Raw genomic sequence first — 21664 nt, forward strand, 5'->3', positions numbered from 1 at the left:
TGATCCCCTGCCTGTGGCACCAGCATCCCCTGTGGGCGTCATTTCTAGTCCCGGCTGCTCTTCTTCCAAACCAGCTCTCTGCTATGGCCTAGGAAAGCAGTGGAAGATGGCCCAAGTCCTTGGACCCCTGCACCTGTATGGGAGACCAGAGGAAGTTCTTGGCTCCTGGCTTTGGATCAGCACAGCTCCGGCAGTTGCAGCCATTTGGGGAATGAACCAGTGGAAGAAGACCTTTCTGTCTATCTCTACCTCTCACTGTCTGTAAGTCTAACTCTCAAATAAATAAATAAAAAATCTTTTTTTAAAAAAAAAGACAATATGGAGATACCTCAGAAATCTGAATATAGACCTACCATACTACCCAGCCATCCCACTCCTGAGAATTTATCCAAAGGAAATGAAATCAGCATATTAGTTATCTGTATCCCCATGTTTATTGCAGCTCAATTTACAATAGCTAAGATATAGAATCAACCCAAATGCCCATCAACTGAAGACTTTATAAAGAAATTATGGGATATGTACACCATGGAGTACTACACAAAAAAAAATCCCAAAATCTGGTCATTTTCAACAAAATGAATAAAACTGGAAAACATCATACTTAGTAAATTAGCCAGTACCAAAAGGTCAAATACCATATGTTCTCCCTGACCTATGAGAACAAATAGAGCACCTAAAAGGCAATCTATAGAAATGAAATTGACACTTTGAGAACCAAGGATTTTGAATATGGAGCCTTATTTCAACTGTTGAGGAATATGGTTTTTTTGCATACTATTTGTTGAACTCTTAACATATAGTCATATGTGTATAAAGTTAATTGAAAATAGATCTTAGTGAAAAATAAGAATGGGAATAAGAGAAGGAGGACGAAGAAGGATGGGAGTGTGGGTGGGAGAGTGGGTATGGTGGGAAGAATAACCATGTGCCTAAAGTTGTAATTATGAAATGTATGAAGTTTACTTTCCTTAAATATAAGGTTTCTGGGGGAAAAATTTTAAAGAATACCAAAGTGGCAAGCCAAAAAAGGAACCAGTTTGGCAAAAAAAAAAAATGCATTCTTGTTTGTTGCATAATTTATCATATGTAAACTACTTCCTAGATGTTTGGTTCTTCCCATAGTGGTGGAAATTTCTATGGTCCAAACCTATCCTGGATTTTTCTGGTTTGCCCCAGTTAGCTGATAGACCAGTGCTAGGCTAAGGATATACAACCCAGACTGACAAGTTCATTGATTAGTTGACTTGTATTAAAAAAGAAGTCACTAAAACACACATCAAAGGTTTCACTATTTTGTTGCTCTTTTCCCTTTTGCAAGAACTTATAACTCATCCCCAATTACATTTTAGATGAATGATAGAACACACTAATGAATTAATTAGCTGAAGCTATATGAAACTATATTTTCAGACCAAATATGTCTAGTATTTGCATTTATATAGCTCAAGTTAAATAATATGCATTTATGATAATCAAGAAGGAAGAGTTTCAGAGTTAACACCTTACCAGGCATGGTATAAGCTTTCCTGCAATTATTATTTCCATGAGTTCCCCTCCACTCCTATAGTATTGCTGTTTTGCACTCTCATCTACATTTATTCTTTTTTTCTCCAAAAAATATAAACAGTAATGTACTTCCAGAAATTTTGGACCAATTTATAAAACATCAGTTCAAAAGTCATATGTCAGGAGGAAGCATTTAGTCTAGAGGTTAAGGCACTCACATCCCATATAAGAGAACCTGGGTTTGACTCCCAGCTCTGGCTCTTGATTTCGGTTTCCTATGAATGCAGAGCCTGGGTGGCAGCAGTGATATTTCAAGTAGTTGGGTCTCTGCAACCCACATGGGAAACCTAAATTGAATTCCCAGCTCCCAGCTTCAGCCTCAGTACAGCCTCAACCACTGCGGATATCTGAGGAGTGAACCAGCCGGTGGGAGTTCTCGTTCTCTCTCTCTCTCTCTCTTGCTCTTGCTTTCACTATCAAATACATTCTTTTTAGTCATGGGACAGGTGTTGTGATACAGTGGGTTAAGCTACCACCTAGGATGCCCTGATCCCACATCAGAAGGCCTGTTTGAGTCCCAGCTACTGCACAATTCCCATTAAGTTTCCTGCTAACAAACCTGTAGGGCAGTGGATGATGATGGCCCAAGTATTTGGGTTCCTGTCCCACATGTGGGAGACCTGGATGGAGTTCTTAGTTCTGGGTTTCAGCCTGGCGCAGCTATTGCAGGCATTCAGGGAGTCAATCAGAGGATGGAAGATCTCTCTCTTTCTTTCTCTGCCTTCAAATAAATAAATAAATAGTTTTTAAAAATCACACGTCATGACAAACTGATATGTCCTGGTTGGTTGTGAGGTGTGAAGCAAGTTAATGCATTACAACTTTTTAAAAACATACAATGTATAATTGGTTTGTCTTTTTTGCATTTTAAGACAAAAGAAAATAGAGTCAAGGTAATCCTACCAGTAGCCTTACACTCGCCCTCACTCATACCCCAGTATGATTTCCTGAGTGGAGAAAAAAAAAAAAGATTCAGGAACAGTCAGGGCTCCAAGAACCATACACAGCCCTATTTGTGTTTGGGCAGCACATGTCAACAAAGCATCAGCCTGTGTGCACCTGCAGACAAAGGGAAGTTGGGAATCACTATTACAGAGGATCAGCAAGTGCTGCAGGTTCCAAAATCAGAACACAAACATCTGTTTAACTATTTCACCACACTTAAGAAGCTTATTTGAAAGGTGAAGCAACTTAACATCTATAAGGATGGCTCGTGGCTATGCTTATTTAAAGCAGCGCTTTCAATATTTATATAACTTAGAAAAATGCTTCTCTTTCTCAAACACAATCTAACTATTTTTATTTATACAAAAAATGCTGCTGAAGGTTTACTGTGCGCTAGAAAATACAGTTCTATAGTAATTAGTCGAATAGATGCTTTCCCTAGGCACAAGAAATTGATGGTGGAAATAGTAAGGCAAACATAGAAGTACAAAGAGTGCAAAATGTCTTGAAATCAACAGGGCACTAGATTGGGGGGAGACCTCCTTTCACAGGGAGATCATGGAAGGATTCTCTAAGGCAGCAACAGTTAGGGTGCAGCCTAAAGGATCAGAAGGGGACAGTCCTGCAAAGAACAAGGAAGAGGGCTGCATGGTGCAAATGGTATAGAAATTTCTGAGGCTGGAAAGTAAAGACGTGGAGTGGTGCCAATTTGCATGACCATGCAGTTTCTCTCTGGTAATGCCTAGCAGCCCGAGTAGAATACAGGCATATTCTGGATTGACACAGAATTGAAATAGGTAATTCAGTAGGTGTCATTCAGAGTCTAAGAGGCAGGGGAGATGAAGGCGCTTTGAGGAATATGAAAATATAAACGTTACTGTAAGAGATCAGAAAGACCCAGTATTTACCAAGGAACGTTTTAATAAAACTCCACTGCGATTCTTGTAGAAGTCTGGAGACACAGGCATTCAGAACTGTGGGGCGGATTTCAGAAAATCTGGAGGTGTCTGGAAAAGAAGTGAAAGTTTGTGTCATCAAGATGGTATCATTTCTTAGGACAGTCGTCATCCTTACATCAACAGAGGGGACAGACAGCAGCAGTTTTTTCTGTACTTTTCTGTGGTTTTATCCCCCAACTGAAAGAACACTGCAAAATCTGTGATCACTGCTGTGTCTCCCATGTAAGCCTCCATTAACATAAATCAAGGTTTCATGTTTGGAATTTATGTTTCAGCACTTAAAGAATACCTTGCCAGTTATTTTAAATAGATAAATCAAATCAAAATTTTGTTAATAAAATATCAGACATGTCATAAGACTTCTGATTTATTGAACGATGCCTAACAGACTTGATCTCCATTATTTCAATTTTTTAGGAAGAAAAATGGTTAGCTGGCTCATCCTACTCTTATTTTTATTCCTTCATTTAGGAGATTACATCTCAGCTCCAAAATCATTTTTAATAATGAGATATACAATTTTTAACTGTTGATATTTTTAGAAGAATAAACATGATTAAGATTAATTCATGCAGTTCCAGATATATTCAAATAATGGATTAGTCTGTACAGCACATTTGATTCATATCTGATAGTCAAGCTCTTTTATTTTTACTCCATTCATATATTCAGAAAGTTACTCTCTTGTTTGCTTAAAAGCCCAAACTGCTAAGCAGTAGAAGGAAGTAAATATGAACTGAACACTCAAGGTAGCACATTCCAATTACCCATTTTAAAAACTGTATCCATTCCCAGGGAAAGAATAGAATACAGCACATTAACATGATGAGACAAAGAGAAATTTATGTCCACGGACCACATGCAAGTTCTTTCCAAAGGTAATCAGTCCAAGGACTCAAATATTAGAGCACAATGAAAGAGAAAGACACAATCCAGACAAGCACATGGAAGAAGAGTGGCAGAGACGCTTTCCTTTTCTACCAAAGAACCATGTAGGTCCTCCATAAGTCTCAGATCAGAAACTGGTTCTCAGTTTTGGGTGGCAATTACGTATATATTCCATCTGGAGAGTCTGAGGCACAAAAGCTTTGTATTAGAAACAATTAGCAACATTCTTCATGATGTATTTGAATCATTTTATTCTTCCTACTTTGGTGAGCAAACCACACACACACACACACACACACACATTGTTTTTTTAAAGATTCAATTTATTTATTTGAGAGGTAGAGTTACAGAGAGAGAGAAAGAGAGAGAGAGAGAGAGAGAGAGAGAGAGAGAGAAGGTCTTCCATCTGTTGGTTCACTCCCCTATGGCCGCAACGACCAGAGCTGTGCCGATCTGAAGCCAGGAGCCAGGTGCTTCTTCCTGGTCTCCCACGTGGGTGCAGGGGCCCAAGCACTTGGGTCATCTTCCACTGCTTTCCCAGGCCATAGCAGAGAGCTGGACTGGAATAGGAGCAGCCGGGATTAGAACCAGTGCCCATACGGGATGCCAGCACCACAGGTGGAGGATTAGCCTACTGCGCCATGGCACCAGTCCCACACACACTTTTTAAAAGATGTTCATGAAAATCAGGTAAAACAAAATAATGGAGCCAGTCACCTTTTGCTTACACTTCAGAATAGACACGCAGGTGCACACAGGCTGATGCCCTGTGGAAATGTGTCACCAGAACACACCCAGAGTTGTGTGTGGTTCCCAGAGACCTGACTATGTCTGCCTAGCATCACACTGCAGGGCCTTAGTATGTCAATTTTTTAGTATTTCCCCAATAACAATATTAAGTGAGAATGCTGAGGATCAAACTAAAATTTTTTATAAATTAAGAATAATTCAGGCGGCACCGCGCCTCAATAGGCTAATCCTCCACCTAGTGGCACCGGCACACCGAGTTCTAGTCCCGGTCGGGGCACCGGATTCTTTCCTGGTTGCCCCTCTTCCCGGCCAGCTCTCTGTTGGGGCCTGGGAAGGCAGTGGAGGATGGCCCAAGTGCTTGGGCCCTGCACCCCATGGGAGACCAGGATAAGCACCTGTCTCCTGCCTTTGGATCAGCGCAATGTGCCGGCCACAGCGCACCAGCCATGGCGGCCATTGGAGGGTGAACCAACGGCAAAGGAAGACCTTTCTCTCAGTCTCTCTCTCTCACTGTCCACTCTGCCTGTCAAAAAAAAAAAAAAAAAAGAATAATTCATGATAGAAAAATGTAAAATAAAATTAGTTTATTAGTTCCTGAGGTAAATATCACTCTTACTCAACATTGACTAAATTTAAACATAGAGGGGCTGGTGCAGTGGTGCAGTGGGTTAATGCCCTGGCCTGAAGTGCCAGCATCCCATATGGGTGCCGATTCTAGTCCCAGCTGCTCCTCTTCCAATCCAGCTCTCTGCTATGGCCTGAGAAAGCAGTAGAAGACAGCCCAGGTTCTTGGGCCCCTTCTCCTGGCTCCTGGCTTCTGGCTTTGGATTGGCGCAGCTCCGGCCGTTGTGGCCATCTGGGGAGTGAACCAGTGGATGGAAGACCTCTCTCTCTGTCTCTACCTCTCTCTGTAACCCTGTCTTTCAAATAAATAAAATAAAAATCTTTAAAAAAAATTTAAACAGAGATTGGGGCGAAAAACTCAACTATTTTCAGCAATTAAGTAGTCATTTGATCTAGAAAAACTCAGGAGCTTTAGTTCCATTTTGTACAAGGTAAAAGTACTAAGTAGTATGGTTTTTAGGTCTCCTTTTAACCCTAAAGTTCTATGTTTCAGTCGTAGAGTTATACATTGTTGCCTTTCATTGAGTATAGAATCTTATATACTATTGTTAGACTTTCAAGAAAGCTTAACTGACAAATCGGTGGCTAGTTTAATAAAACATTACATTTTCTAGACTATGTTTTTATACTCTTGAGAAATACTAGACAAGTATATCTAAAGGGATATAACTACTGTAGTCCTTTGCATAAACTCAAGCCTAAAGCAACATCCTTTCACTTTTTTGTTCCTTATGTGACTGACTCAAAACCAAAAAAAAAAAAGGACGCTGCTCTCTCCTCTCCTTTATGATAGTTCACCAATGCTCTATTGCACACACATTACTCACTGTCCTCACAATGCTTTTTACGCACACATTACTATACTCCCTGCATATATATCATAGAAGTATCAAGAGTAATACTAAACATGTCAGCAAGAAACAAACCTTGCAAATACAGTGTAGTTTACCAGAATGTTGATTTAAAGGTTACATAGAAAGGAGAGAGAATTGCTTATAATGTCCACAGAGGCACACCCAGGGACAATTAGGAAAAAACAAAACAGTGATAAGGAGTCTCAGCAACAGTTAATACAGGGCAAAGAGAAAAAAAATGTTTTTTTGACAGGCAGAGTTAGACAGTGAGGGAGAGAGAGAGAAAGGTCTTCCTTTTTTCCGTTGTTTCACCCCACAATGGCCACTGCAGCCGGCGTGCTGCAGCCAGCGCACCGCGCTGATCTGAAGCCAAAAGCCAGGTGCTTCCTCCTGGTCTCCCATGCGGGTGTAGGGCCCAAGCACTTGGGCCATCCTCCACTGCACTCCTGGTACACAGCAGAAAGCTGGACTGGAAGAGGGACAACCGGGACAGACCCCGACGCTCCAACTGGGACTAGAACCCGGGGTGCCAGCGCTGCAGGTGGAGGAATAGCCTATTGAGCCGCAGCACCGGTGGAGAAATTTTAAAATAAGGTTAACACAGGGCTGACACACTGTAGCACAGAGGGTTAAAGCTCAAGCTTGCAACAACGGCATCCCATATGGGCACCAGCTCGAGTCCCAGCTGCTCCATTTCTGATCCAGCTCCCTGTTAATGTGGCTAGGAAAGCAGCGGAGGATGGCCCAAGTGCTTGGGTCCCTACTCCAACGTGGGATACCTGGAAGAAGCTCCTAGCTCCTGGCTTGTGGCCATGTGGGGAGTGAACCAGTAGATGGAAGATTCTCTCTCTCTCTCTCTCTCTGTCCCTACTTCTCTTTCTGTTAACTTTGTCTTTCAAATAAATAAAATAAACATCTTAACAAAAATTATAAAAAAAATATGATTAACACTAAAGCTGAAACTGGGCAATGACTGAGTTGCCAAAAATGTTATCCAAGGACACAGAATTAAATTATGTAATTTTCAGTCTTTTTTCCCCTGGTTGCAGACTCTCAGTTTCTGTGACTGACCTTCCAGTAGTGTTGCCTATGCCATATGATAGAAATGAATAAAACAAATGAAGAAGCAGAAGTTAAAATAATGAGGCAAGTCTGTATTCCCAGAGCTCAAAGTCAAAATTCAGAGTCTCTACTCCACAGCCTGCTCGATAAGATAAAAGAGAAAAATTCAGATACTTGAATTTAGTCCCAAAAGAGAGACCTCTCAAATAAAGTACTTCACAGCCCTCTTCTCTCTAAAGCTATTGTCATGAGCCATCTCCATCCATGTTCCCACTAACACAGTGTCACAAGTACCTCTGAAAGATATTTTTAAATTGTGATAGTGCCTCAACCTAACATTTCCAGTTGCAGGGTAGTAAAGAATCTTGCCTTAGGCTTTATGTCTTCCTTCTCTGTGATGCTGGGACTTCACCAATAGAGTGTAAAGATGCAATTGGTTGGAATGGTCTGGCAAACCAGATTGCGGAAGATCTAAGTTCGCTTAATGATATATAAGGAAAGTCATACATGTTCTCTACATTTTCCTGGGACCACAGAGAAAAGAGAAGCATTGCTCTGCCTCTCCTAATTGCTGGGCAACTCTGGAAGTCTTATATTATGGACATTCCTTTCCTCTGCTTGAGGGGATTTGACATTATGTGGTTCTCAAGAGGTGCCCCAAACACCACGTCTAAAATGCAAGTGTATTCCAAAAAGTTAAGAGAAAAATGAAACTAAAGATAAGTTTATTTTGGTGCACAAGGATTTTGAAATCTGGGTATAATCTTTTCATAATATACATTCCCATGAATTCTTTGAAGGTTTTGATACAAGAAGGAATAAGTAATAGCGAGACAGGAAAAGCCCCTATTCCTCTACTCCAATCACAACTTGTTCTTTGTGTCAGAGAATCCTTGCAATGCAACCAAACTCATTAGAGCTTCCTGCTTTATGATGGCCTTTCACATTATCACTCCAAATGGAAAACCTCACTACACTACCCTAAGCTCAAAGAAAACACAGAAGCAGAAAACAAGCTTATGTCTCAGCCCTCCCCTGACCTGTAAGGACAGCATACAACAGTCATGTCACATCTTCTTCACTTGAATCCAATCTACAAACCAGAATATTTGATGGTGAAGGTTGGGGGTGTTCTTCTTCAATTCTCAATCATTGCTCTGTCAAATCAAATCCAAGTTTCTTTTATTCTTCAAATAGCTTTCAAAATTATTTCAGTCAATGTCTAGTTTTCTACCAGGATTGGAAGGTGCTAGAAGGAAACTACTTGGTATCAGCAGGGATTCAATTACATGCATCTATAACACAAATGGGCTTTTAGTTTGAGAAAATTGCCTACAGAAGAGGTTGTCAAGGGGCTGGTATTGTGGCATAGTTGGTTAAGCTGCTGTCTGCAATGATGACATCCCGCATGTGTGCCAGTTCAAGTCCTGGCTGCTCCACTTCCAATACCTGCTAATAAGCCTGGACAAGTAGCAGAAGATGGCCCAAATCCTTGGGCCCCTGCATCCATTTGGGAGCCCTGGATGGAATGCCAGGCTCCTGGCTTTGGCATGGCCCAGGCCAGGCTATTGCAGCCATTTGGGGAGTGAATCCGCAGATGAAAGTTGTCCCCCTCTCTCTGTAACTCTGCCTTTCAAATATATATATATATATATAAAGACATTGTCTAGAAGAACAATGATCTCCTAAAATGTTGTCAGAAAAATACTAAATTTGATTCCAAGTCAAAAAAAGGTCTGGATTACAAATACAGCCAAAATTAAATTAAAACAAACACCATAGGAGCTTGCATTTAGGCTGGTGGTTAAGATGCCCCTCACATCGATATTCCTTGGCTCAATTCCCTGGCCCTGCTCCAGACTCCAATTTCCTGACAATGCAGTCCCTGGGAGGCAGCAGTAATGGTGTAAGCAGGGAGGTTCCTGCCACTCACAGGGGAACCCTGTACTGCATTTGCAGCTTCCAGCATAAGCCTTGGCTCAACGCTATCTGCTGTGGGTACTGGGGAGTGGCCCAGCAAATGGGAGCACCCTCTCTAGCGCATGCTCGCTTACTCGCTTGCTCTCTCTCTCTCTCCCTCTTTCAGTCTCTCTGCCTCTCAAACATAAGTAAACAAACAAATAAAACAAATACTAAAGATGTAGAAACCAGCAGAATGATATCTTGAGAAAACAACCTCAGGGCCGGCACTGTGGCTCACTCAGTTAATCTTCCACCTGCGGCGTTGGCATCCTCTATGGGCACCCGGTTCTAGTCCCAGTTGCTCCTCTTCCAGTCTGGCTCTCTTCAGTGGCCTAGGAAGGCAGTAGAAGATGGCCCAAGTCCTTGGGCCCTTGTACCCACATGGGAGACCGAGAGGAAGCACCTGGCTCCTGGCTTCAGTTCAGCATGGCTCCGGCCATAGCAACCATTTGGGGGGTGAACCAACGGAAGGAAGACCTTTCTCTCTGTCTCTCTCATCTCACTGTCTAACTCTGTCAAATAAAAAAAAAAAAGAGAGAGACAGAGAAAACAACCTCAGAATGTGGAACATTCTGTCAGATTTGTAACCTTGTTTCTCCAACAAATTGATGGTATAAACAATGTGTGTGTGTGTGCCCTTCGGAATGAATGAAGCTTTAATGAAATAACTATTAACTGCAATGTGTGGACCACATTTAGATTGTAATTTGTACAAGCCAAATGTGAAAATCCACTCTTTTAATAAAGAAATTTAAATGTAGACCTTAGATGGATATCACAGAGCATTAAATTATCTTAGGAAAAAGTCCTTATCCATTACTAGTCTATCATAAAGGGCTTAAAAGTGAAATAGTAAGACATCTGAAATTTTGTGTACTGTTCTCAAGAAAAAACTGGGATATTCAACGAAATAAGGTGGGCAAAATGATCATTACTGAAGTTGAGTAGTAAGTACACACTGGTTCCTTCTAATCCCAAGGAAACATTACAATATTTCCACAATAAGTTTTTAAAATGCCTATGTACTACCATTAAACTTTTTAAGTTGCATACATATCATTATTATAATTCATTTTACCACGAAACAAAAATAATCTAAATTTCCACACTAGCACAATTTTTTTAACTTTTATTTAATGAATTTAAATTTCCAAAGTACAGAATATGAATTACAATGGCTTCCCCCCCATAACGTCCCTCCCACCTGCAACCCTCCCCTTTCCCACTCCCTCTCCCCTTCCATTCACATCAAGATTCATTTTCGATTCTCTTTATATACAGAAGATCAGTTTAGCATACATTAAGTAAAGAGTTCAACAGTTTGCTCCCACACAGAAACATAAAGTGAAAAATACTGTTTGAGTACTAGTTATAGCATTAAATTACAATGTACAGCACACTAAGGACAGAGATCCTACATGAGGAGTAAGTGCACAGTGACTCCTGTTGTTGACTTAACAAATTGACACTCTTGTTTATGGCATCAGTAATCACCCTAGGCTCTTGTCATGAGCTGCCAAGGCTATGGAAGCCCCCTAAGTTCACTGACTCTGATCATATTTAGACAAGGCCATGGTCAAAGTGGAAGTTCTCTCCTCCCTTCAGAGAAAGGTACCTCCTTCTTTGATGACCTGTTCTTTCCACTGGGATCTCACTCGCGGAGATCTTTCATTTACACACTAGCACATTTTTAAAAGGAGATTTGATGAAAAAAACTAATGAAAAGCATGTACCTTTTAAAACAACAGGGAGGCAGGCGCCGCAGCTCACTTGGCTAATCCTCTGCCTGTGGCGCTGGCACCCGAGGTTCTAGTCCCGGTCGGGGCGCTGGATTCTGTCCCGGCTGCTCCTCTTCCAGTCCAGCTCTCTGCTGTGGCCTGGGAGTGCAGTGGAGGATGGCCCAGGTCCTTAGGCCTTGCACCCACTTGGGAGACCAGAGGAGGCACCTGGCTCCTGGCTTTGGATCAGCACAGCTCCGGCCGAAGCAGCCATTTTGGGGGTGAACCAACGGAAGGAAGACCTTTCTCTCTGTCTCTCTCTCTCTCACTGTCTAACTCTGCCTGTCCAAAAAAAAAAAAAAGGGAAAAGAGTAACAAAATACAGAATTATTATTTTTAGAATAAAGACTAAATGCACATTATCATCATACTACTTAAAATACTTTTAAAAATACTGTTTAAAATATGTGTGAATGTAAACAAAGAGAAGACAAGTACATGAGAAAAATAAAACAACAAACTGATGTGTGCTAAAATTTGGTGAAATGTTTTTTCTTACTGGTGATGTATTTTTTTCCAAAATTAAAAAAAGCTAACACGAACAAAATAAACATAAATAAACATAAAATATGGCCCTAAATAGGCAGAAGTGCTGCATGAGACACTGGAAACCACAGTGGCTTTGGAGTCGGACATTTAAATAATCTGAGAATCAGTTTCCTCATCTCTAAATTTAATATGTCTACCCTGAAGGATTGGAATGAGGATTAGAGCTATAAGTGATTAGTGATGTAATTTAATGTCTGTCACAATATGTGGCACATGGCAAACACTCAGAAAACAGTACCTATTGCTATTATTATATTAAAAGTGAGACAATTCTGAGAAAATAGAAAAAAATAAGGTGACCTGAAGATGAAAGAACCAAAGACTCCTAGAGCACTACAGCTTTCATCCATGAAATTAAGGTAAAATGCAATGAGGACTTAAAATCTTGCCGGCGGGGCCGGATGGAGGGAAGGGCTAGCTGGAAAGGGTTAAAGACTTGCATTGCGAGCACAGGCAGGCCATGGGGAGAGGTGATGAGGGCACTAGGGAAAACAGGGAGAGTCAGACGATACCATGCTATGTTCAAACTACTCTGTGGCTTCAAGGCAAACGCTACAGGACTGGAGGAGTGGGAAGATGAGCATGAAAGTAGGAAACTAAGAAGAAAGTATCTAAAATATATCCTGGAGAGACACTCTATCTGTTGACTTTGGTACTCTCTTCCTTCTGAACTCTTGACTTCCAACATCAGAAACTCCATGTAGACAAGAAGTTCCATGTCTGTGCTGAATGGTAGGGGAGTGGAATCTTAACAGACGTTTATAGTAAAAAATGAGTAAAACAGTCAGTGTGACTTTGGGTCTTATTTTGGAATATTTAGGCAAGAATGTAGACCAGACTGTTAATTCTGCATCCAGTTATTGATAATCATAGAATTCCTCAATGTGAGAAATTAGAGCCAGAATGTGAGAAATGCAGGAAAGCTTGGATGTGGTATGGTTGCACTGACCTGCACAATCTACAGCGACTCAGTTGGAACAGTCCCTAGGAGTCAGTCAGATTACTGAAAAGCAATGGGTCACTTTTCAAAATATATTGCGTTTATTTGAGAAGCAGAGAGTGAGCTCCATCCATTGGTTCACTCCCCAAATGGCAACAGTGGTTAGGGTTGGGGTTGAATCCTGGAGCAGAAAGCATAATCCAGGTCTCCCACAGAGGTGGCAGGAACCCAGTTACTTGAGTCATCACCGCTGCCTGGCCAGGGTCCGTGCTGACAGAAAGCTGGCTGAAGGAACTGGAGCCAAGAAGCAATGCAAGTCTCTAAACTACAAGGTTGATTCCTGCTCTCATAGGCCTCTTCTACTGTATAAAGTTACCTAATAAAATCTTAAGTCACTGAGGCCGGCGCTGTGACATAGCGGGTAAAGCCACTGCCTGCAGTATTGGCATCCCATACGGGCACAGGTTCAAGTCCCAGCTGCTCCACTTTCGATCTAGCTCTCTGCTATGGTCTGGGAAGGCAGTAGAAGATGGCCCAAGTCCTTTGGCCCCTGCACCCACGTGGGAGATCCAGAAGAGGCTCCTGGCTCCTGGCTTCAGATCGACGCAGCTCCAGCCATTGCGGCCAACTGGGGAGTGAACCAGTGGATGGAAGACCTCTCTCTCTCTCTCTCTCACTCTCACTCTCACTCTCTCTGCCTTTCTGCCTCTGCCTTTCAAATAAATAAATAAATCTTTGAAAAAAATCTCATGTCTCTATTTGTCTTCATCTCTCACTCCAAATTGCCCTACATTTTTCCCCATCAAAGTTACAATTATACTCTACTGTCTAAAGTACTTAAAAAACTGTAATTTATTCCCACAGCTAAAATTTCCCATCAAGTTGCAAGGTATTCTAAGCATCATGAATGGTTTTCAGGTCCTATTTTGGTTGGAAGAGATTTCATGAAAGTTTACTATCTAATAAAAAAAATTACTAGGTCAGGTATGTAAGCACCATAAAAGTGCTGTGCACAGATGTACTATAAGGTGTTTAGTACAATATCAGGGCAGGATAGACAGATCACAGTCTTGCTACAGATCTGCAGGGCACTTTGTTATGTCCATCACTAAGGCTATAATCCTATACAATTATAAAGGTATTGCCCTCTCCTGCAATGTGACTTTTCTAAATAGACACTTACAGATACCAGATGCTTCATCACCTCAAAGCAGAAATGAGTCCTAATGAATATCAGACTAATTATATGAAATAATAGATTTCATATTTTCACTGAAAAGAAGTATCTAGAGGACTCCAAATCTGAACAGGTATGCGGATGTTCAAGCACCTTCTCTTGGTGCTAGAGATGGCACTTTAGGGGAAAGAACAGATAATTCACTACTGGGATTATTATGAGAACAGAGTTTCAGAGCTTGGATGACCTGAAATTCATATAAGATTATCTTATCCTGTCTCTCGATTCTGCAAGATGAGAAAAGCAGGAGATCCCTGATGGCCGAATAGGGGAACGACATGTTGATTTTGACCACAGGAAGATACCGGAACAGGGGAGGAATCGCATTCCCAGTGGAAAGCTGGACAGAAATTTTCAGTGGAAAGTCTTCAGAAAGAAGAGAGACTCCATGGAGCAGGGGTTACAGTCACGGAGCAGCTAGCAGGACTCTGCTGGGGATGCCATCTTCTCAGAGTGAGGTAACAGGCACCGGCAGCAGCCTGTGTACCACTGGTGATGCTGTCTGAGGGAGAACCTTGCAGTTCCCCCTGACTTTGAAATGGCCAAAAGCACTGGTGTGGGGCAGGGTGCCCACCTAAACTCATGAAGGGGAGGCACACTGATCTCCTCTCTTCTCCCTGGGATCAAGGTACCTGGAGACCACCAGGGAGGAAGCACCATCTTAATAAGGCAAATGGAGACTGCAGCAGTCCACACACCACTGATGGATTTTGTCAGAGGGATAAATTCAGTGTCCCCATCATCTTTGAGTTCAGCCTAGAGAGTTGGCAGGGGGCAGGGTACCCACTCAGTTCTGTGAAGCGGGGGCATACTGTTCCCCTCGCCTCACCCACCAAGGCAGCAGACTCAGCTGCCAAAGCAGAGTACCAACCAACCTCTTTCAGACTGGCAGCTGCCTTCAGGAACGGGGTGGCTCTCTCTCCGGAAAAAGAGGCTTGTAGGGCACAGAATGGATCCCTGTTCCCTGATACTGTGGAAGTCCTAAACCCTGTGGCTGTGGGAATCCAGTGACTGTGTAATAGAACATAAGGTGTTGCTGGATCTATGGGTAATCACTGGGTCTGGCTCCAGACACTCAGAATTCCCTGAGTGCTAGGGAGGATCCTCATGCAGAACTCCACAATCACACTGAGTAGCACGTAGATCCTTTGTGTGGTTCATGTACCTGAGTGGGCGGGGTGTGCAGGCACTGTGCGCTCACCCTGGGCAGGTGGTTCAGCTTGGCAGGGGGGTAAGGCTGTGAACATGCAATGCAGTAAGATCATACGTTGCCCTGTGCTGATGATAGAGATCTACCATGCCCAACCTTGGTGCCATTTGGGATTCTTGCTCCACCCTTGAGCAATGGGAAAAACACCTTTGCATATCCACTGAAGGAGCAGGCATTCCAGTAAGCCATTGAAGCACAATTCAAAGAACAAAACCCTCAGAGGAAAAACCAACAAGTGCTTTCACAAAGGCATAAAAAATGTAAAAATGCAAGAGAAATGAACAAGGAAGACAATATATGACTCCCTAAAAAGGAATACTGCATTGCAGAATTAGAATGTGAAGACAAAGAGGCTGATGAAATCTCTGAAATGGAATTTAAAAGGATGATCATAAATTTATTAAAAAACACAGAGAATAAAATACATGAGTTAAAGAAATCCACACATGACATGGCCAAAAACTTCTACCAGGAGATAAAGATACTAAAGAAAAATCAAGCAGAAATATTAGAAATGAAGAATTCAATGTGTAAAATAAAAAATACAGTGGAAAGCCTGAACAGACTCAATGAGGCAAAAGAAAAAATATCTGCAGTAGAAGAGAAATCTTTGGAAATAACTCAGTCAGACAAAAAGAAAAGAAGAAGAAAAAATTTGAAAAACTGAAAACAATGTTCAACATACAGGGGATAGCACCAAAGGACCAAAATATACATCTTAGTAGTTCCTGAAGGTATAGAAAAATAGAATGGCTTGGATTTACTCAGCAAAATAGCAACAGAAAAAATTTCCCAACTGAACAAGTCTTTGTCTCTACAGTGTGGTTTCCCTAATCCTGTGTGGATAAATGCTCCTTCAAGACCACCCAATGAGGGGACAGCATTGTGGCACAGCAAGTTAAGCCACTATTGAAATAGGCAATCCAAGTGGGAGACCATATGGAGCTTCAGGTTCCTAGCCTAGCTCTAGCCGTTGTGGGCATCTGGGGAGTGAACCAGCAATGGAAGCTGACTCTCTCACTCACTCTCTCTCCTGGTCAAATAAATAAAATCTAAGCAAACAAACAAAATCAGAGCACCCATTGGTGGTCCCCAAGAAGCAGAGCCTGCTCCTCTGAGGAACAGCCTCTACTGCTCTCACATTGTTACAGGAGGCAGCTATCAATACATCACAAACTCCAAATTCTACTCTGGGGACAGTTTCATGAGAGCTACAAAACATACCCTACGCCGCACAGGAAGGTGAAGTAAAGTTCCCGGCAGAGGTGGCCTCTCGGAAGGAATAAAGAGCAAGAAGCTAACATTGCTGAGAATCTGCTTTGTTCTAGGAACCACCCGAAGTGCTTTACATGTGTTAGTTACTGTTTTTTGTTCCTTCTTCCATCCAGTTTTATTCATTGAAGTATCTCATAGTTGTCTATACACACTACATAATTTCTGTTGAGGATGAATTTGGAGATAATTAGAGCAAGGAGACTTCCTATGTTAAAATCAAGGAAGATGTATTTCTTCACACTCCTAGTTATATATTCTTCATACAAATTTCTACTATTTTTCAGACCATTTAAGGACACACACTGACATGAACATCGGTATTTTTTAAAGATACATAGTGGGCATAAAGAATCCTAAATATTCTATGGACTTTATCTTTTACTAGCACATCTTCCTCTTCAAAATGAGTACCATTGCTGAAACTGAGTGCAGGTATGAGAAAAAATCAGGAAGAATTTAAGCAAGCATTATGAGACCATAGCTCACCCACCTGGCCCACTCTCCTGAGAGTCTGGCAGCTCTGACCACTGATTTACATTCTTCTCTGCTGCATGCTTGCCAGTGCTTATTAGACTATTAAAATATTAATAGGGTCTTGGAATCTGTCAGTATTAATTTTGGAGAGGAACAAGGACATGCCGAGCCATAGTCTTGATAGATTTGTAGAATATGTTAATCAAAGCACTCATTATTCACCCTAGTTACTTTTTCAGGTGGTTTTTCTTCACTAATCAATGTTGATATTTAACAGTTTTTCATCTCCAGCTAAGCACACTTGTTCCTTAGAAATCTACTTATGCATTTTATTATGTTTTTATAGCAATAATTTATTGAACAATTGTTGTGCTCCCATCACACGATGATAAAATTATCTGATAAACATTCACAGGGTTTAGCTGAGAAATCAGTAGATTCTTAAAGCTGGAATAAAAGTAATATGCTTCCTTTATAAATTTAGTTTATTTCATTTATTATTTTAGTTCACTGGTCCTATAGCAAGGCCAACAAGGCCCAAGGCCAACTTCTCAGGCCACCAGTCTCTGGGCTTGGGGCACCTGCGATCGTAAGCAGCATCTGCACAGTGTACTTAGAAGAGCTGTCTTCCTGGCTCATGTGGAGGCTCTTGGCACCGGCAGCCTCACCCCAAGTCTCTTGGAAATTCACAGCTTTCTGGTAGCAGTGACCATTAGCAACTCTGGTTTAGACATTATGGAGAGGCCAGAGAGAACTAAAATGTCTATTTTGCAATGCAAAAAATTAATATAAATGGTCTGATATGGAATGTTCGTGCTCTCAAGAGAAGAAAAGTTGAAACACAAAGGTAAATAACTTCCTAAGAACAGGAAGCAGGAATGGACACACACGGATATCTAATTTGCCTCATTCCAGAAGCTTGAAATGCCTCACACTGAGACTTGGGGTTGGGATGGGACGAGGGTACATTTAACAAAAAGGTAAGCACAGGTACTTCCCTTGGTCAGATATAGGACACAAATATAATTGAAAGGCAACTAAGAAGTATTGTTTTGTTTGTCTCTTAAAATCTTCAACTCAAAGTATATACAGTGAAGAAGAATGGCATGTTCAGTGAGTAAGAAGGAAATATACTTTAAGGTTGTGTGAGATGAGGCTGGTGCTGTGGCACTGTGGGTTAAACCATCACCTGCAGTACCAGCACCCCATAGGGACACTAGTTCAACTCCTGGCTGCTCCTCTTCCTATCCAGCTCCCTGTTAATGCACCTGAGAAAGCAGCAGAAGATGGCCCAAGTAGTTGGCCCCTGCACCCATTTGGGGGACCCAGAAGAAATTCCTGGATTTGTCCTGGCCATTGCAGCAATTTTGGGAGCGCACTAGCAGAAGGAAGATTTCTCTCTGCCCCCATCCCCGTCCTTCAAATAAATAGACCTTAAAAAGGGGGGGAGGGTATGAGTGGGATCATACCTGCATGTCTCCCCAGTTTTTTAGTCTCCTCACTCCATTTCCCACTATTATTTCTAAGAAATCAGTACTCTATCTGCCCCAATTGGGATGGTGGTGACAAAATGAAAAAGCAACAGGTTTAAGTTAGCAGGGTTGTGCTTCACATCCAATTACAATAGCACAGTCTGTATCTAAACACTAAGGACAAATCAATGCAGAAACACTGCTTCAGATAGCTATAGTACTATTTCCTATAGTAGCCCAGACCTCTAAGAAGAGGGCTCTAATGAAAGGGACAGGAACACAGATGGAATCAGAAAATAAGCTGGCTGATTACATTATCAACATCACTATTTATGAAATAGTTCTTAATGTGGCTTCAAGCAGAAGCCAAAATGTTTTCAACTTGGAAGCTGAAATAGCCTTGACTGTGCTTTATCTAAAGTGCTTATAGTAAATCAGATGGTGATACACCTTTTTTTTTTTTTTTAACATGGCCGGTTTAGCTCTTCTTGGCCCAGACTCACAAAATGACAATTAAGATAATAACAAGCTGCTCCGACTGTTCCTCTGAAGCTACAACTAAAATATAAAACAAAACAAAAAAAGCTGTTGGAGGAGGCATTTTCAAATTTCAGTATTGTGTAATCCATGTTTAAATATAACAACCCAGATGTAAATTTCAGTTGTAAGATGTAAATCTCAGCCTACCCACCTCTTCTAACATTCAGTGATGAATTACATGAAAGAAAACATCATTCAAAATGGAACACTCCACAAGTAGGGTGTTGGCATTAACTCATGATTCTCCCACATGATTCTTCTTTCTACTCATACCACTAGAAATCTGAATATATGTTCTTTATTCAACCTTGGAACTCAGAATATAACTAAAAAATTCTTGAGTGAATGAAGCTCCCTTGAGAGTTCTAAAATACATGGTCAGTCCATGTTACTTCAAAATAGGAACAGATACTTAGCCTGCAGGTTCAGATGCCCACACATCTCTGAGTACCTGGACTTCATACCTGGTACCAGCTCACAACTCCAGCTTCCTACCAACACAGACTCAGGAGGCAATAGTGATGGCTCGAGAGACTGGGTTCCTGCCACTCCCATGGTAGACCTGGATTGAATTCCAGCTTTGACCCAGCCAGCCCCACCTTTTGTACACATTTGGGAACTAAACCTGCAGATCGGAGCATTCTTTCTCTCTCTCTTTCATCTCTTTTCTCTCTCCTCAAATAAATAAATAAAAATCAGGAAAAAATAAAGTACAACAGCCTATTAACACAAATATCCTGAAATTATTATTTTTCCATGTACTTCCTGATGCAATCAGTTCCTCTTATAACTGAACTCTTCTCTAAACATCAAAAGTGAGTGTGACAGGGAAAAGAGTGTGGTTTTGTGTGTGTGTGAGAAGGAATGAGGAACACTGCTATATCAACTGATACTTGCTTCCTTCAGGACTACTAATACTCCTCAAGTCGACCTCTTTTGAACAGACAATGGTTCTCTTTCTCTCAGACTTAGTAACTTTGCTACAATAACAAAACTGGGTGATTCTACCGACTGAATCACATCCTCCCAAATACACTTATTGAAGTCTTAACTCTCAATGCAATGGTACTGGAGACGGGAACTTTGGAAGGTAATTAGGTTTAGTTGAGGTCATGGGTCGGGGAGGGAGGGCTCATGGTGGGATCGGTATTATTATATAAAAGAGCAGGCTTGCTCTCTCTGTCCCTGTATTTAATGCAGGCAAAGAGGAGGTCGTATAAGCACACAGCCAGATGACAGCTGTCTGCAAGCTGGGAAGAGAGCCCTTGCAAAAATCTGAGCACAATGGCAACCTGAACTTGGACTTTGAGCCTCCAGAACTGTGAGAAAATAAAATAAATGTCTGTTGTTTAAGCCACCCAGATTATGTATCATATTATGGCAGCCTGAGTTAGGATAGGTGGAGAGACAGAGATATTTTGAGAAGAATTTTTTCACATAAACAGAGTAGTTCTAAATACAATGGAAGGCTACTTCATCTCATTCATTCTCATATTTATGAAAGCTTAATTTTTTTATTTTTTATTTTTTTATTTTTATTTTTATTTTTTGACAGGCAGAGTGGACAGTGAGAGAGAGAGAGACAGAGAGAAAGGTCTTCCTTTGCTGTTGGTTCACCCTCCAATGGCCACCGCGGCTGGCGCACTGCAGACGGCACACTGCGCTGATCCGAAGGCAGGAGCCAGGTGCTTCTCCTGGTCTCCCATGGGGTGCAGGGCCCAAGCACTTGGGCCATCCTCCACTGCACTCCCGGGCCATAGCAGAGAGCTGGCCTGGAAGGGGGGCAACCGGGACAGAATCCGGCACCCCGACCGGGACTAGAACTCGGTGTGCCAGCACCGCAAGGCGGAGGATTAGCCTAGTGACCCACAGCGTCAGCCATGAAAGCTTAATTTACCACTGCTTGGTCAATGTCCAGGACCGCACCCTTAGAACAGCAAACAAAAGCAAACAAGGTGAGGAAGAAGAGAGTGAACACAGCCCTTCTCAGAAGATGGAGCTATCTATTCAATTGTTTGCACACACAATGTCCTGCTCTGATTGTAGCAAATGAGAGCAAAGGCACTTTGCAAAGTGCTGATCCTTTGCAAAGGACACAGGCCAACCCTGAGGCAGACTGTGGCCTGACGTATGTCTGCTACAGTCTCTACATGCTTCTTCATGCCATGCTACGGGCTTCCTTATGCCTTGCACTCCCAATGCCTCCACAGCATCTGTTAAGCATGGGTGAGTTAACTGAAGAGATCACTGGCCTCCAACAAAGAGTAAACTTAAAAGAAAAAGACAATTGTGAAAACGCTCTCCACAAACCAGTTTAGTTAGTGCTGGCTTTTGCAAATGTGAAGCTTTCTATTTGTCTCTCTTACAGTAGGGTTTCTACAAAGCTCAGATACACAGCTAGGCTTACCAGATGCCAATGCTAAGAACCATGGATGCTCTCAGAGAAAAATCAGTTTCTAATAACCAAACTGTTTTCCCCTGCTCCTTAAAAAAATAAGAATAAAACATCAATGCTAGGCAAATAAATATAGAAATGGAGATGAAAGCTCTGCCTAGTACTGAAAGATTTGTTTTTA

The 21664-nt window shown here is 41.7% G+C and overlaps 1 protein-coding gene across 1 annotated transcript in view; it reads right to left on the bottom strand.

Moving 5' to 3' along the window:
• Window positions 1-418: 418 nt before the first annotated feature.
• CAAP1 (caspase activity and apoptosis inhibitor 1) overlaps window positions 419-21664 on the bottom strand; it is a 134131-nt gene continuing 112885 nt past the window's right edge. Inside the window, exons 6-7 of the mRNA XM_089317982.1 lie at window positions 3423-3521; window positions 419-2290 (exon numbers count right to left, since the gene is read on the bottom strand). Coding sequence (XP_089174108.1) covers window positions 2091-2290; window positions 3423-3521 — 299 coding nt within the window. The 3' untranslated portion in view covers window positions 419-2090. The remainder of the gene's footprint in view (window positions 2291-3422; window positions 3522-21664) is intronic.

Source organism: Oryctolagus cuniculus, chromosome 1 (assembly GCF_051225735.1).
Source record: "Oryctolagus cuniculus isolate XC-2025 breed Fujian yellow rabbit chromosome 1, ASM5122573v1, whole genome shotgun sequence".
Lineage (NCBI taxonomy): Eukaryota > Metazoa > Chordata > Mammalia > Lagomorpha > Leporidae > Oryctolagus > Oryctolagus cuniculus.